At 44.9% G+C, this 17,882-nt stretch overlaps 1 protein-coding gene across 2 annotated transcripts in view; it reads right to left on the reverse strand.

Moving 5' to 3' along the window:
- The window catches only part of LOC122929047 (rho guanine nucleotide exchange factor 19-like), a 54,049-nt gene extending 40,080 nt beyond the window's left edge, over positions 1 to 13,969 (reverse strand). For both annotated transcript variants that reach the window (XM_044282488.1, XM_044282489.1), the window contains exon 1: positions 13,434 to 13,969. In XM_044282488.1, the coding sequence (XP_044138423.1) occupies positions 13,434 to 13,438 (5 nt within the window). In that variant the 5' untranslated portion in view covers positions 13,439 to 13,969. The remainder of the gene's footprint in view (positions 1 to 13,433) is intronic.
- Positions 13,970 to 17,882: the final 3,913 nt, after the last annotated feature.

Raw genomic sequence — 17,882 nt, forward strand, 5'->3', positions numbered from 1 at the left:
GAGCTTGGTTCTGGTGCTGTGTTTATGTAATGAGCTTGTTTCTGGTGCTGTGTTTATGTAATGAGCTTGGTTCTGGTGCTGTAGTTATGTAATGAGCTTGGTTCTGGTGCTGTGTTTATGTAATGAGCTTGGTTCTGGTGCTGTATTTATGTAATGAACTTGGTTCTGGTGCTGTGTTTATGTAATGAACTTGGTTCTGGTGCTGTGTTTATGTAATGAGCTTGGTTCTGGTGCTGTGTTTATGTAATGAGCTTGGTTCTGGTGCTGTATTTATGTAATGAACTTGGTTCTGGTGCTGTGTTTATGTAATGAACTTGGTTCTGGTGCTGTGTTTATGTAATGAGCTTGGTTCTGGTGATGTGTTTATGTAATGAGCTTGGTTCTGGTGCTGTATTTATGTAATGAGCTTGGTTCTGGTGCTGTGTTTATGTAATGAGCTTGGTTCTGGTGCTGTATTTATGTAATGAACTTGGTTCTGGTGCTGTGTTTATGTAATGAGCTTGGTTCTGGTGCTGTATTTATGTAATGAGATTGGTTCTGGTGCTGTATTTATGTAATGAACTTGGTTGTGGTGCAGTATTTGTGTATTGATCTTAGTTCTGGTGCTGTATATACATATTGTGCTTGGTTCTGGTGCTGTATATACATATTGTGCTTGGTTCTGGTGCTGTATATACATATTGTGCTTGGTTCTGGTGCTGTATATACATATTGTGCTTGGTTCTGGTGCTGTGCTTATGTATTGGGCTTAGTTGTGGTGCTGTATTTATTTATGTAATTTCCAAACTCCCATAGCGGCTCTCTGTTCACTTCTGGGTCCCCGTTCTGAGCTATCCCTGGGACACCTACCTATATGACATTGAAGGGATATCCTAGTGATATGCCATCTATCCCCAGATGGGCCACCCCTTTAATTGCATGTATGGAAACACTGATATAGGCCCCATTCACAGTGGAGTGTGCGCCCCGTTGCCGTATTGCGGCCCGCAAAATGCGGGCCGCAATGCACGAGCACAGTCCGCGGGGCAGCCGCAGCGGATCGCGGACCCATTCACTTGAATGGGTTCGCGATCCGGCCATTCCACAAAAAGATAGGACATGTTCTATCTTTTTGCAGAACGGAAGTACGGGACGAAACCCCACGGAAGCACTCTGTAGTGCTTCCGTAGGGTTCCGTTCCACACCATTCCAAATCTCCGGATTTGCGGACCCATTCAAGTGAATGGGTCCGCATCCGCAATAGGGCAACGGGGTGCACACGCCAGTGTGAAAGAGGCCATAATCATTCAAAAGGCTTGAAAAATATTTGAAAATGTCGTAATCATACAGTAAATGTCTGTCCAATAATCCTGTCAAAAGAGCAGCGTGTACACATAACATATGCACATACTGATAACTGCGCAGGGTAATAATAGATTTTGACATTTATTGTTGGTACTGATGTTTCAGCAAGATGTGAAGACGGATCACTGCCGAGTGCGGGGTAACATGTAACACGATGATGGTGCTTGTACCACTCAGCGCAGGACACAGCTGGCTCCTGTCCTGGGTCCTGCGCTCACATTTTCCACCCTGGGGTCTGCAGAGTATGGCCGCTGGCCCAGTACATAGTAATCTCTCTGGCTCCTGCTCCCAGTAAAGTGGCTCATACCCCACACTAAATCCCCTAATTATCACAGATCACTTTCCTACTAATTATATGCGCAGCAGAAATATTCTGTTACATCTCCAAGAACATATTATATAAGATGTAGCGTTCTCAGAACATAACAAACCAGAAATAACATGGTCACATCTCAATATTACATGTGTGATATTACACGGCGGACTGTATGTATTGCATGTGTGATATTATACACAGAACTGTCTGTACTACAAGTGTGATATTACACGGGGCACTGTCTGTATTACATGTGTGATATTATAAGTAGGACTGTCTGTATTACATGTGTAATATTACACGGGGCACTGTCTGTATTACATGTGTGATATTATAAGTAGAGCTGTCTGTATTACATGTGTAATATTACACGTGGCACTGTCTGTATTACATGTGTGATATCACACAGGGGACTGTCTGTATTACATGTGTGATATCACACAGGGGACTGTCTGTATTACATGTGTGATATTATATATGGTACTGTCTGTATTACAAGTGTGATATTATAAGTAGGACTGTCTGTATTACATGTGTGATATTACACAGGGCACTGTCTGTATTACATGTGTGATATATTATGCATGGAACTGTCTGAGTTACATGTGTGATATTACACAGCGGGCTCTCTGTATTACAAGTGTGATATTATAAAGACTGTCTGTATTACATGTTAAAAGTAAAAAAAAAAAAAAAATACTGTGTTAGCCAGTAAAAGATATCAACCACTGAGGAATCATAACCTTTTTTCATATTGTAGTACATGTGTGATATTACATGTGAGACTGTATTACATGTGTTGTATTAGACGGTGGGCTGTCTGTATTGCATGTATGATATTACACTGGGGACTGTCTGTATTACATGTGTGATAAACGGATGACTGTCTGTATTACGTGTGTTGTATTACACAGGGCCGCCAGTATTGTGCTTGGTTCACACCAGTGCTTTAATTTACATTGTTTTTTTCTCTTATAGGAGCAGAGCAATGAAAATAACAGAGTCATCTGCTGCGGCAAGTAACGGTAACAAATGGCGTCCGACAGACCTATAAGGGGTCGTGTTGAATTTCCGTTAGAAAAACTGATATTTTACCAGACCAATAGTGCAGCGTTATGTGCCGCTCATCCATTAACAAAGAAGACTGACTACAGTGCGGTCTTCCTTAGCTAAAAGAAAAGCAGCACGACCTAAACCCGACCATATCACGGCCCCGGCTGTACCCTTATACCGATGATATCTGCACTCTTGTGTGATATTACATGGGGGGCAGTATCTTTACTACATGTGTGATTACACAGAGACTGTACTCTATTACATAGGGGGGGATCATTACTGCATGTATATGACACAGAGAATGTATTACACATGTGATATTACACAGGAGAACCTCTGCATTCTATATGTGATATCACATGGGGGACTTCTATACTGAGTGTGTAATATAGGGAGCATTTGTATTCCATGTGTGATATTACATAGGAAGTATATTTAATGTGTGATATTACATAGTGGAACATCTGTATTTAGTGTGATATTACATGGGGAGAGTCTGTATTACATGTGTGATATTACATGGGGAGTGTTTGTATTACATGTGGGATATTACATAGGAAGTGTCTGTATTACATAAGAATCGTTTGAATTACGCGTGATATTGCATGGGGAACGCCTGTGTTGCATGTGTGATATTATATGGGGAGCATTTGTCTTACATGTGTGATATTACATAGGAAACGTTTGTATTACGTGTGATATTACATAGGAAGCGTCTGTGTCACATATGTTTTATTACATAGGGAGCCACCTTGTTGTGGTGGATCAGCACAAGTGATTTTGATCAAAATATATTTGCTAGGCATCTCATACTAAGGCCTCATGCACACGACCGTTGTGTGCATCCGTGTCAGTTGTTCTGTTTTCCGTGATTTTCTGCGGACCCATTGACTTTCAATGGGTCGGTTGAAAACTCGGAGAATGCACCGTTTGTCATCCGCGTCCGTGATCCGTGTTTCCTGTCCGTCAAAAAAATAGGACCTGTCCTATTTTTTTGACGGACAACGGTTCGCGGACCCATTCAAGTCAATGGGTCCGTTAAAAAACACGGAGGCACACAAGATTTTCTGGTCTGGTGATCCTCCAAAAATCAAGGAAGACACACGGAAGAAAAAACGGACACGGATCACGGAACAACGGAACCCCGTTTTGCGGACCGTGAAAAAATACTGTCGTGTGCATGAGGCCTAATTCTTATAGCGAATATAGCGTTAGTTCATATATTCTATGTTTGCAGAGTGCTGTTGCATTGTGTTTGCTTTTACTTTTGTAGTTTCGGCCATGGCGACGCGCACCTGCGCACTTCATTTTACTGGATGTAATGACTAACTTCGTCTTTTGTTTCTGCAGTATGCATTCGGAGGTGTGGCTGTCTCCATTTCGGTTGTGCACTCCTAAGTCATACACACGACCTTGTGTGCCCCGTGCCCGTGCTGCAGCCCACAAATTGCGGTCCGCAATGCATGGGCACTGGCTATGTGAATCCCGTATTGCGACGCAGAACCAGTGACTATTGAATAGGTACACGATCCTCAATATACAGCAAAAGATAGGACATGTCCTATCTTTTGTGGTGCAGAGGCACGGACCGAAAAGCCCACGGAAGCGCTTCGTAGTGCTTCTATGGGTTTCCTATCCATGGCTCAGTTCCGCACCGTATCTTGCAGATTGTGGACCCATTCAAGTCAATGGCTGTTTGCGGTTCGATATATGGGCACGGACCGCCTACGGTCGTGTGAATGGGCCCTAACCCATCTTTTCCACAGGCTGTTTTAATTAGTGCAATATATAGTTGTAGTCTGCTCTCTCTGAATTCACTTCAGAACTGCTGGTGCAAAGATAGGTAACACATAGAGCAGATCCAGTATACATGTGGAGCCTGCTCTCCCTAAATAATTAGACTCCGGTTGGCACATGGGGAGGTATCATATAGAGTAGGTTCCTATCCAGAAAGAAGTCACCTTGCCATGGTGGATGGGCACATCCTATTTTGAGCAAAATATCATATTCATGTTATATAGTGAAATTACAGTAGTTAATATATTCTGTGTTTGCAAGGTGCTGTTAAATTGTGTTGTATTACATAGGGAGCATCTGTATTACATGTGTGATATTACTTGGGGAGCATCTGTATTACATGTGTAATATTACATGGGGAGCATCTGTATTACATGTGTGATATTACATGGGGAGTATCTGTATTACATGTGTGATATTACATGGGAAGTGATAAGTGATATTACATGGGGAGCTTACGTGTGATATTACACAGGCGACTTTCCGTATTACATGTGTGATATTACATGGGGAGCATCTGTATTACATGTCTGATATTACATGGGGAGCATCTGTATTACATGTCTGATATTACATGGGGAGTATCTGTATTACATGTGTGATATTACATGGGGAGCTTCTTTATTACGCGTAATATTACACAGGCGACTTTCCGTATTACATGTGTGATATTACATCGGGAGCATCTGTATTACATGTGTGATATTACATGGGGAGCATCTGTATTACATGTTTGATATTACATGGGGAGTATCTGTATTACATGTGTGATATTACATGGGGAGTTTCTGTATTACGTGTGATATTACATTGGGAGTCTTTGTATTACATGTGTGATAATAAATGGGGAGCATCTGTATTAAATGTGTGATATTACACAGGGAGCATCTGTATTACGTGTGTGATATTACATGGGGAGCATTTGTATACATGTGTAATATTAACATGGAGAGTGATAAGTGATATTACATGGGGAGCTTACGTGTGATATTACACAGGCGACTTACCTTATTACATGTGTGATATTACATCGGGAGCATCTGTATTACATGTGTGATATAACATGGGGAGCATCTGTATTACATGTCTGATATTACATGGGGAGCATCTGTATTACATGTGTGATATAAGCAAGGAGAGCGATAAGTGGTATTACATGGGGAGCTTCTGTATTACGCGTAATATTACACAGGTGACTTTCCGTATTACATGTGTGATATTACACGTGTCGGTGCTGTGTGCTCTTCCATTTCTTTAATCTATTGTTCTCTTACATAAACCACATTAATCCCCGACTCAGTGCGCTGTCATCCAGAGCGGTTCCTGACGGGAAGTCTGGTGTGTGCAGATAAATGCTTCCCCTATAACACGCGGCTTCTCTGACGCTCATGGCTGCTATTTAGGCTTGAAGGCATCTTAAGAGAAAGTTTAAAACATATTAACTCTTTACATACATAACAATCGCCTAAGAGGCAGTAATTGGGGTGAATTTCAGGGACATGTTTATCAGCCACTCACTGAAACGTGGATAATGATTGTGAATGTGAAGGATTTACAGGGGCTGATGCTTCTGTGGTTACATGCGCTGCTCCCGGAGGACAAGATAAAAGCACGGCCCCTGGCATGTTATAGACTCTGAAGAATGTGTGGCCCCCACCCCAGCCCGTGTCAGGTGACAAGTCGCTCACCTGCACATAACAAGATGCACGGAGGAAGTCTCTGGAAACGGAATGTAGCACTAGACAGTATCACGCATGATAGGATTAGATACAGCAGCTTAGCAGATGGTATCACACATGATAGGATTAGATACATCAGTTGGTATCACGCATGATAGGATTAGATACAGCAGCTCAGCAGACATGATAAGATTAGATACAGCAGATGGTATCACATATGATATGATTAGATACAGCAGCTGACCAGAAAGTATCACACATAATAGGCTTAGGTACAGCAGGTCAGCAGACATCACACATGATTGGCTCACAGAGATTCAGCAGATAGTATCACTAATGATTAGATACAGCAGCTCAGCTGACAGCATCACACAGCATGAGATATAGCAGCTGAGCTGCCAGTGTCTCATGTGATAAGCTCCGATACAGAGCTGACATCACACATAATAGGCTTAAGCCTCATTCACACAGTCAGTGTTTGGTCAGTGATTTCCATCAGTGATTCTGAGCTAAAACCAGGTGCGGCTCCAAACACAGAGCAGGTGCAGATCATTCCCTTATACCGTATCTCTGTGGAGGCTCCAATCCTGGTTTTGGCTCACAATCACTGATGGAAATCACTGATCAAACACTGATGTGTGAATGAGGCTTTAGATACAGCAGCTCGGCAGACTGTATCACATATGTCAGTCTTAGGCTATTTTCACACTAGCGGCAGGACGGATCCGACAGGCTGTTCATCCTGCCGCTATTTCGCCGGCAGGGGGCGGAGCACCGGTGCAGCACGGCAGTGCACGGCGAAAGGCCGCCAGACTAAATGTACTGCATGTCCGGCGGCCTCTCACCGCGAAGCTCCGCCCCGTCCCCATTATAGTCAATAGGGATGAAGCGGCGGTCCGGCGGCACGGCGAAATAGCAGCAGGACGGATCCGACAGGGTGAACAGCCTGTCGGATCCGTCCTGCCGCTAGTGTGAAAAGTACCCTTAGATACAGTATCTAGGTAGGCAGCTTCTCACATGATAGGTTTAGATACAGAGGTTCAGCAGACAGTATCCCCCACGACAGGTTTAGGCTCTGTTCATACTAGCATCTTGGCTTCTGATCATAATAGAGCTGTGATAGTTATGGTGGATCTGGTTTCAAACATATCTTGGCAAATCTTGAAAGAAACCTGCTGATATTTACGCTGGGTTCAGACCTGAGCGTACTTGAACGTACGCTCTGTATGCGCGATTGTACGGGCGTTTGCAATCGCGCATACAGAGACAAGCGAACGCCCATTGTCGCGCGTTCCCGCTGAAGTCTATGTACGGGAACGCGCGACAAGACGCCCCAAAGAAGCTCATGTACTTCTTGGGGCGTCGGGCGTTTTACAGCGCGATCGTACGCGCTGTAAAACGCTCAGGTGAGAACCATTCCCATAGGGAATCATTGGTTCTTGCCTGTTGAGCATTTTACAGCGCGTAGGAACGCGCTGTAAAACGCTCAGGTCTGATCCCAGCCTTAAGGAAATTAGTCCGTTTGTGACCAGGTTCTGGTTTTCTTACCCTAAAAAAATACTGGAACCTCTGAATAAAATAATATTGTGTCCGAGCATTAGATACACTGGCCCCGTGGTACAGAAGAACAGGAATGCTGTCAGTGAGATGTACAGTACACACACATACATTTCCAGCTCTGAGGTCCATGAGTCACGCCGGGTGCTGTGTCTCGCCGGTGTGGTAATCCATATTACCGCAGGCTCTGTCTCCAAGACCTACTGCAAAGGCTGGGGAAGACTTTCCAGGTGTCAGTGCCAATGGATTGCTTAGGAGGACGCACAATTCCTACTGTGACCCCTATGTGCGGATATGAAATATTATATGTATGGAAACATACTAGGTAGATAGATATAAAGATATTAGATAGATATAGAGATGGATGGATAGATAAATAGATACTGATACAATCAGTTGTACCATCCATGTCTTTTATTGAGCCCATAGAGTAAACTAAGATGTACCCCAGTGCTGGGCTTCTACTTTTAGGTTCAGTGCAGCTAAAGCAAGGAGTGGATTCAAAAAGAGAAGAAATTTGGGCAGATTTACTAAACCTACGTCGTATCTAAAATAACAGATCTCAGACAGAAATGGCTAAAATGGATGCAAAATGTGAATTAGGCTACATGCACACGAACGTTAGGGCTCCGTGCCCGTGCTGCGGACCGCAAATTGCTTGGACACAGACCATGGGGCAGCCGCATACGGATTGCGGACCCATTCACTTGAATGGGGTCCGCGATCCGCATCCGACGGTCAGTAGTGCATGTGCTATTTTTTTGCGGTGCGGAGGCACGGCCAGAAACATCATGGAAACACTCCAAAGTGCTTCCGTGGGGCTCCGATCCATGCCTCCGTTCCGCATCCCTGTGATTGCGAACCCATTCACGTGAATGGGTCCGCGATCCGCGATGCTGAATACGGAATGCACACGGCCGGTGCCCATGTATTGCGGACCCGCTGTATGCGGGCCGCAATACGGCCACGGGGGGCACACGGTCGTGTGCATGTAGCCTTAATGAGTATAACGGAAGCTTAAAATACAGGATCCGTTTTTTGGTTTATGTTTTCTGTTCTCCTGACGGTTCACAAGAACAGAAAAATAAATGGTGATGTGAACCCGGCCTTATATTTAAAGGGAGATTTATCATAAGGGAAATTTGACTGATATTTCTTATTTCATAAAAATATACAATCAGCTGAGTGTGCCCATGTAACACAACACAAAAAGTGACATGCAAAAAGATTTTAACGCAAATCTAAAAGTGGGAAAAAAGGCCTTTAAAAAATCCTGCATATGGGCCAAAAATAGAAACACATGTGTGGAACCAACCTAATTCTGGCACATATATCAGTCAGACTACATTTTATCAGTAATCAATGCAGATATCCAGGGATTTCCAATATAGATGGTAGATAAACATGAAAATAGTTGGATAGATATATAGATATGAAATAGATACATTTATAGATACATAGATGATCGATAATAGATGGATATATGTCATTGTGGAGAAGTGCGACTGTTTATTTCTTTTTTTAAATAGATAGATAAAGATACTTTAGATATGAGAGACAGACCGCCAGATAGCTGATCTACCTGTATAATGTAGATAGCTGTGAAATATATGGATAGAAAGATAGTGTCAAAGGTATGCCATCCATATATATAGCAGGTATGCACCAGAGTTTTTTTTTTTAGGGTCCCACAGCAGTGAAGGGAAAGGATGCCATGCATCCACGGTACATTTTCCTTCACTTTGGGGGGGGGGGGGCCCCTTCTGGAGATAGGACGGTGGGTCCCAGAAATGTGACCTACTCCTATCTGACATTTGTTGAATATCCTAGTGATAGGCCACAAATGTTGAGATGGGATAAAACTTTAACATGCATGGGTCCGATCTGCTCTGAACTGCAATGATAGACACAGGCTCTACTAAAACTATGAGCTAGGACTGGTAAACATTTAAAGTGTAACTGCCGTTTTATTGTTATTTGTGTAATGGGTAGGGGCAGTGATATTGACCATATTTTAATATACTTTAATTACTGAAATCATACATTTCTATTAGAAAAATAGCCCCAAAGTGGCCCATTTTGAGTCTTCTGTTTACATAACAGTGGAGACTTGCTAGCACTGACTGTGTTATGTAAACAGAAGACAGAGAAGCGTTGCTAAGGCCTCATGCACACGGCCGTTGTTTGGGTCAGCATCCGAGCCGCCGTTTTGGCGGCTCGGATGCATATCCATTCAATTCAATAGGGCCGCAAAAGATGCGGACAGCACTCCGTGTGCTTTCCGCATCCCTGGCTCCGTTCCGCGGCCCCGCTAAAAAAATATAACATGTCCTATTCTTGTCCGCGCTTTGCGGACAAGAATAGGCATTTATATTGACGGCCGTCCGTTCCGTTCGCCAAAGTGCGGAAGACACAAGTTTGCGGACCGCAAAAAACGGAACGGTCGTGTGCATGCGGCCTAAGGCTCAAAATGGGCCACTTTGGGGCTATTTTTCTAATAGAAATGTATGTAATTAAAGTATATTACAAAATGGTCAGTATCACTGCCCCTATACATTACACAAATAAAAATAAAACGGCAGTTACACTTTTAGGAGATGCCGTGCTTGCCATAGTGCCATGGCCCTTTTAAATAGTTGATGGCAGGGTGCCAAGAGTCAAATCCCCAGTTCTCTGCAGTACAATCCCTGTACTTCCTGCAGAATGTTAGTGTGTCCTTAATGTTTTTCTTGGACATAAGTGGCTTCTTTGCTGCCCTTCTTGACATCAGGCCATCCTCTAAAGGCCTTCCTATCACTGTGAGTGCCAACACTAAAGCATTCTGAGACCATTCATATGTGGGGTTCCTTCTCCTCTAAGGCAGTGGGCTCACTTAAAGTTTTGCCTAAGAACATGGCCACAAAAACCGAATGGGATTCCAACCATCCAGGAGCAACTTCTCCCATCCCATCCAGAAGCAACTTCTCCCATCCCATCCAGAAGCAACTTCTCCCAACCATCCAGGAGCAACTTCTCCCATACCATCCAGAAGCAACTTCTCCTAACCATCCATAAGCAACTTCTCCCATACCATCCAGAAGCAACTTCTCCCATACCATCCAGAAGCAACTTCTCCTAACCATCCAGAAGCAACTTCTCCCATCCCATCCAGAAGCAACTTCTCCTAACCATCCAGAAGCAACTTCTCCCAACCATCCAGAAGCAACTTCTCCCATCCCATCCAGAAGCAACTTCTCCCAACCATCCAGAAGCAACTTCTCCCAACCATCCAGAAGCAACTTCTCCCAACCATCCAGAAGCAACTTCTCCCAACCATCCAGAAGCAACTTCTCCCAACCATCCAGGAGCAACGTCAAAAGTGAGAGCTAAGAAGCTCAGTGACTAAAACACAGAAATTTTGGGTCCATGGGCAGGAAACTCCCCAGATCTCAACCTGTGGTCAATCTTCAAAGCAAATGGCCAAACAAAAAGTCAGAAATTGATATAAAGCCCAAGCACTGATTAGACAAAAATGGGTTGTCATGAGCCAGAAAAGTGGTGTTAAAAAGTTGCAAACTCATGTTTTTTACGCTGCCTTCATCACTTTTCAGAAAGGGGGCGTGGCAAGGTTGGTAAGGGGGGTGTGGCCAGCTGATGCAACACATTTATCTTCATTTGCATCAATTTTCTGGTTCAAATGAAACTAGAAATTTACGGCAGCTCTGAGCTACCGTAGATTTCTGTTTAGACGCCTGGACTGCTGAACGCAGGCGCTTGGACTGCCGCGGCGTCATAAATTAGGGCGTATCCTGCGGAAGCGCAGGGGATATGAAGACCAGCGCTTTCTCCCCCATTGGATCTTTACATAAACTGGATGGATTTGTCAAAAAAAAAAAAACTTGCTCATAATTGTACTTTAATGTACCATAGACATCTTACAAAAAGATTGAAAAAACCCTGAAGCACTGTCACTTTCAAAACTTTTGGCCCTGATTGTATTCTTCATATTGGGATAAGACACCCCCTGAGGCATTTGCATCCACATGTGTGATGCCCGGCCAGTAATACTTTAATGACAGGTTTTGTCCTAGTTTTATCAAACACAGAATTGTCTAGCGCTGTGATGTCACATTGATGACGTCATGTAGACCATGATGGATTACACTCCTACCCTCGCACTGTCTACGAGGACATTATAAACCTCCACATGTCAGGGGGCCAGGCTCTAAGGTCACTAAAACATACTGGATGACATTTATCAAAACTGGTGCAAAGGAACACTGGCTTAGTTGCCCATAGCCTATGACCTACACTAGGCCTCTTGTCATGAATTCTGCACCTGTGTCCGATCAGGATGGGCTTTCAGCCTCTGCATGGAAACAAGGATCTTTCTGTTCACTGATAGCATGCAAAGATCTTGAAGACAAGAATTTGAAACACAAAGGCTGACATTTTCTAAAATGCTGTCTAAAATTTAAACCATAAAGTCAGAAAATGCCCAAATTTATCACAGCGACACAATTTTAGGCACTTGTGTGTAACTTTAAATGATTGTTTACTACTAACTCCTGAGTATTTACTACTACCCCCCACCATCAGATCGGTGGCGGTCCAACTCCCGCTGCCCCGCGACCTCCTCGCAACTTACCAAGCACAGTGCCGTCCATTGGATAGTGGCCATGCTTGGTATTGCAGCTCAGCCCCATTCACTTGAATGGGACTGAGCTGCCCCTAGGCCACATGACCAATCTATGCTCACGGAACATCTCGGTCTCTTCAAACAACTGATTGGCTGGGGGGCTGGGAGTCAGACCCCCACAAATCATTAGTATTAAACTCTTGGAACTCCCCTTTGAACCACCTATTTGCATAGTTTTCCGTAAAAAATATTTGGCACATTTTTGGTGCACGTTGTCACATTTCAAACCAATCCCTGCCTTGGAAATGCCCCAAAATGATGCAGAAAAAGTGGTGCAAGTCCATAAGCACCCGAAGGCCAAGGTGTATAAGAACATTTCTTTTCACAATGATGAAAACTGGGCACTGGCCCTTTAAATATTTCATCACTTGCTCCTTAGCAAACGGTCAGGACGTATGCTGAGTGTGCAGAAGCCGAGAGTCGCCTATAGCGGAAAATCCATCGTACGCAGCCGAGATCTGACTGCCGCACATGTACATAACACATCCCATAAAATCCATACCCCTCGCCCCCGATGCTGGATCTACATCTCACTTTCTGCTTGCTGCAGAAAGTTTTGCCGCAGCCCCCCCCCCCCTCTCCCAGTACGGCGAGCAGCGAGCCCCCTATTCATTGTCAGCAGCAGCGGGGGGAACAAAAGGATTAACAGAGAATAACAGTGACAAGTTTGTCAGGCAACGCTTTCACTTCTCCCTGCAAGCAAACAAAAGTAATGGACCCCCCACCCCCATCTTTTCAATGTCCGCCCACCCCCCCCCCCCCCCTACAATTACTCCCTAACCATAAGTGCACCCTCCTTCATCTCCCTCGGGCTCCGAACAGAACTTTTAATATCCCAACTGGGCCTTTCCGACAAACTGGCTGAAAGTTTTCGGATCAACAAGTGGAGGGTGTGGGGGGATGAGTGTGGGAATCCAGTGGACTGCGGCGGGACCCTGCACACAACAAAAGTATCATTGATGGGGCCCCGACTAATGTTCTAGCAGATACGAGCGGGACACAGTACCTCATTGTGCGAGTCCTTCACCGGCTCCATCTGCTTGTGGGTTCTGGGTCTTCAGACGGAACATGGCGTTGGGTCTACAGCACCGAGCCCCCTGCCTGATTGGGCTTCACTTGTCGCCTGGGGTGTCCCTCGTTTTGGCTTTTTCTTTCCAACAGGTGCTTTCCAGTATCTCCATGTAAGTCCCAGTCTCACATCCCCTTTGTCTCTTTCCCTCCCCCTTGGATGGTTATGTAGTTGACCCCTTTTCTTTCATCCTTGCTGCAGAGCTGCTGCACAATCCCAGGCTTTTTCTTCTTCGTCTTGCGTCGTGGCCCCCCAGCATCTCCTGCGTACCCACAGCTAGGTCATCCTCAGCACCTGTCGCTCATCCTCGGCCTGTGTGTGCCCGGCCTGGGTGCCACTGTGTACAGAGTGTGAGCCTGGGAGTGTGTGTACACTGGGGACACAGCACAGGGGGGAGGAGGGAGACCCGACTCCTAGTGTTGTGCTGACATGTCCCAGCCACACGCCCCAGCCCCCTCCCTTCTTCTCCCAGTCCCTCCAGACATGTCTCTGCTCACAAGCTCAGAACTGGTTTGGCAGCTCCCAAAATAACAGGGAGATTCTTGGAGGAAGAAATGTCTCATCACACAAGAGACTGGAGAGCTGTGCCAGGCTGAGGGGAAAGGGAGGGGGGCATCCCTGCTCAACTGTGGCCAAGAACGGGTTAACGTGGGTCACGCCGCCACTAAACCCCACAGACTGAAACTTTTTTATTTTACGCAACCATCAGGCTGAAAGCAAACACATCAACTTAGACCCCCATCCCTAGAGCAGTTGCCAATTCTTAGTGAGTTGGACCCAAGCACCAGCAGACCCAAGTGGTGACAGGGTTAAAGGTATGGTATATTGGGAAAGCTTGTACACTGTGCAGGTCCGCATTGGAGGCTGTAGCAATGAGGGTGGTTGTTGTCCTCACAGTGGCTAAACCTGCTCCAGTGCTCCCCCAAGCCAGACACGCAGGTATTGGAAGGGAACACCCTTCTTCCCCTCGGGGCACATCCTGGACTTTCAGGTCTCCGGGCTGGTGGTGACCGGGGTGTCCTTGTTGTTAAATGAGCCATGGGGTGCAAGTTAGGAGAAGAGGAGGCAGATGATGATCAGTCTCTCCTTCACTAATTAGATGGTGGGGTCACAGTACAAATACATGCATTAGGCACAGTTCTGAAGTATTTCCCAGAGTAGGCTTTTTCCCAAAGGCTGTGTATAGGAGGTAGCTATCATAATGGTGGTCCAACCTGAGTTTTCCTTTAAACACTAGCAATCTTCCACAATGACTAAAAGTGTGTGGTTACTCCCAATAATTATCTGCAATGCCCATCGGCGGGGTGCAGTCCTAGATTGGAGGGCCAGTCCATCTCATTAGTTGGCAGGCGCCAGAAGCAATATAACCCAAACCACTGGCAGTAAAGTCTAAAGCTGTATGCGTGTGTTACTTTAAGGCTGGGTTCAGACCTGAGCGTTCTGAAACGAGCGCTCTGTATGCGCGATTGTACGGGCGTTTACAATCGCGCATACAGAGACAGGCGTGCACACATTGTCGCGCGTTCCCGAATATCTATGTGCGGGAACGCGCGACAAACGCCCAAAAAAAAGCTCAAGCACTTGTTTGAGCGTCGGGCGTTTTACAGCGCGATCGTACGTGCTGTAAAACGCCCAGGTGAGAACCATTCCCATAGGGAATCATTGGTTCTTGCCTGTTGTGCGTTTTACAGCGCGTAGGAACGCGCTGTAAAACGCTCAGGTGGAGGCTGGATTCCTCTAACGCAAATGTGAAAGTACCCTTACTGTTTCCTACCCATACATAGCCTTTTTTGGTTACATAGTGCATAGAACATAGTCAATATCACAGTGAACACTTTAATCAGTACGATCGCGCTGTAAAACGCCCGACGCTCAAACAAGTGCTTGAGCTTTTTTTTGGGCGTTTGTCGCGCGTTCCCGCACATAGATATTCGGGAACGCGCGACAATGTGTGCACGCCTGTCTCTGTATGCGCGATTGTAAACGCCCGTACAATCGCGCATACAGAGCGCTCGTTTCAGAACGCTCCGGTCTGAACCCAGCCTTACTGACTCAGTCCAAGCACGGCCCTCATGATCCTCAACCTTCTGCAGTAATTCCATGCTTATTTCCCTCAGAAGTTAATCCGTGGCAAAGTTGCCTTTTTGGCCACTTTCACCCACAGGAATAGTGTTTTCCTAAAGCAGGATTCTGTCTTGGCCTATTTGGCAGCGGCACACACTAGACACGTCCTCTCTCTTGCTTGATCACCAGCATACTTCACTAACCAGGGGAAATGGGACCAGCACATTACTCGGCAACTAACAATAAGAACTGCCAGTTAAGGGTACTTTCACACTAGCGTTAAAGTTTTTCGGCATTGAGTCCCGTCCTAGGGGCTCAATACCGGAAAAAACGCAGTTTTATCCCAATGCATTCTGAATGGAAAGCAATCCGTTCAGTATGCATCAGGATGTCTTCAGTTCAGTCACTTTTACGGTATTTGACCGGCCAAAATTCCGGAACACTTGCCTGATTGCCGGATCCGGCATTAATTTCCATTGAAATGTATTAATACCGGATCCGGTACCAAGTGTCCTGTAAAACCGGATCCGGATCCCCGTCTGTGCAATGCACAGACCTTTAAAAATGTGAAAATAAATAAATACCGGATCCGTTTTTCTATATGATCCGGTGTTTCAATTCATTTATCAGCCGGATCCGCATCCATCTCAGGCAACAAATGGTATCCGTTTGCGCACAGATTTCCGGATCCGGCAGGCAGTTCCGCTAACGCAAATGTGAAAGTACCCTTACTGTTTCCTACCCATACATAGCCTTTTTTGGTTACATAGTGCATAGAACATAGTCAATATCACAGTGAACACTTTAATCAGTTTAGTAATGAATTAAGGGGGTTTTCCAAGATATTTTTACTGATGACCTATCCAGAGGATAGTTCATCAGTGTCTGATATATGGGTGTCCAACACCGGGCTGTTTGAGAAGGCACTGGCTCTCGCAGCCTTCTCTCTGCTCACCAGTGCCGTCCATTTGGTAGTGGTTGTGCTTGGTATTGCAGCTCAGCCCTATTCACTTCAGTTGGGATGAACCGTGCCTAGGCCATGTGACCAATAACAGTGATGTCACATGGCCTGGGGAAAGCTGAGAAAAGCTGGTGCCTTCTCAAACAACTGAACGGCAGGGGTTCCAGGTGTTGGACCCCACTGGTCAGATAATGATGACCTATCCAGAGGATAGTAAGCAGAGTAGACGGCAGCATGTCCTTTAAGGTTTCTTTATTCAAATTGGGTTCATAAAAATGTACAGAAAGTGCCAAAGATAGTGCAACGTTTCGACTATATCCTTAAAAAGACTAGGATATAGTCGAAACGTTGCACTATCTTTGGCACTTTCTGTACATTTTTATGAACCCAATTTGAATAAAGAAACCTTAAAGGACATGCTGCCATCTACTATGCTTGGTATTGTATCTGGATCGACCTAAGGATATTTGGTTGCCAACAGGCTTTTAGGCATTCCTGAGGGAGTCTAGAAGGGACATTGGTTCTGCTTTCATAAATACTTCTGTTCAGAGGATAGTAGGTCATCAGTAAAATTATCTAGGAAAAACCCTTTAACTCTTTAGCAATGAACCATTGGATTACTGCATTTGCTGCTTGATTTTCTCTATTGGCCGACCATAGACAGAATGATAGAGGAAGAGATGTAAGAAATTAAAGAATTCTACTAATTATAAGGAACAAAACATAAGTAATTACATATTTAATTATGTTAATTCTCCTGTATTCATTCTTGGCAACATCCTGTATTATACTCCAGAGCTGCACTCACTATTCTGCTTGTGGAGTCACTGTGTACATACATTACTTATCCTGTACTGATCCTGAGTTACATCCTGTATTATCCTCCAGAGCTGCACTCATTGTTCTTCTGCTGGAGTCACTGTGTACATACATTACTTATCCTGTACTGATCCTGAGTTACATCCTGTATTATACTCCAGAGCTGCACTCACTGTTCTGCTGGTGCAGCCACTGTGTACATACATTACATTACTTATCCTGTACTGATCCTGAGTTACATCCTGTATTATACTCCAGAGCTGCACTCACTATTCTGCTGGTGCAGCCACTGTGTACATACATTACTTATCCTGTGCTGATCCTGAGTTACATCCTGTATTATACTCCAGAGCTGCACTCACTATTCTGCTGGTGCAGTCACTGTGTACAGACATTACATAACTTATCCTGTGCTGATCCTGAGTTACATCCTGTATTATACTCCAGAGCTGCACTCACTATTCTGCTGGTGGAGTCACTGTGTACATACATTACATAACTTATCCTGTACTGATCCTGAGTTACATCCTGTATTATACTCC

The sequence above is a fragment of the Bufo gargarizans genome, chromosome 2 (genome assembly GCF_014858855.1).
Source record: "Bufo gargarizans isolate SCDJY-AF-19 chromosome 2, ASM1485885v1, whole genome shotgun sequence".
Classification (NCBI taxonomy): Eukaryota; Metazoa; Chordata; class Amphibia; order Anura; family Bufonidae; genus Bufo; species Bufo gargarizans.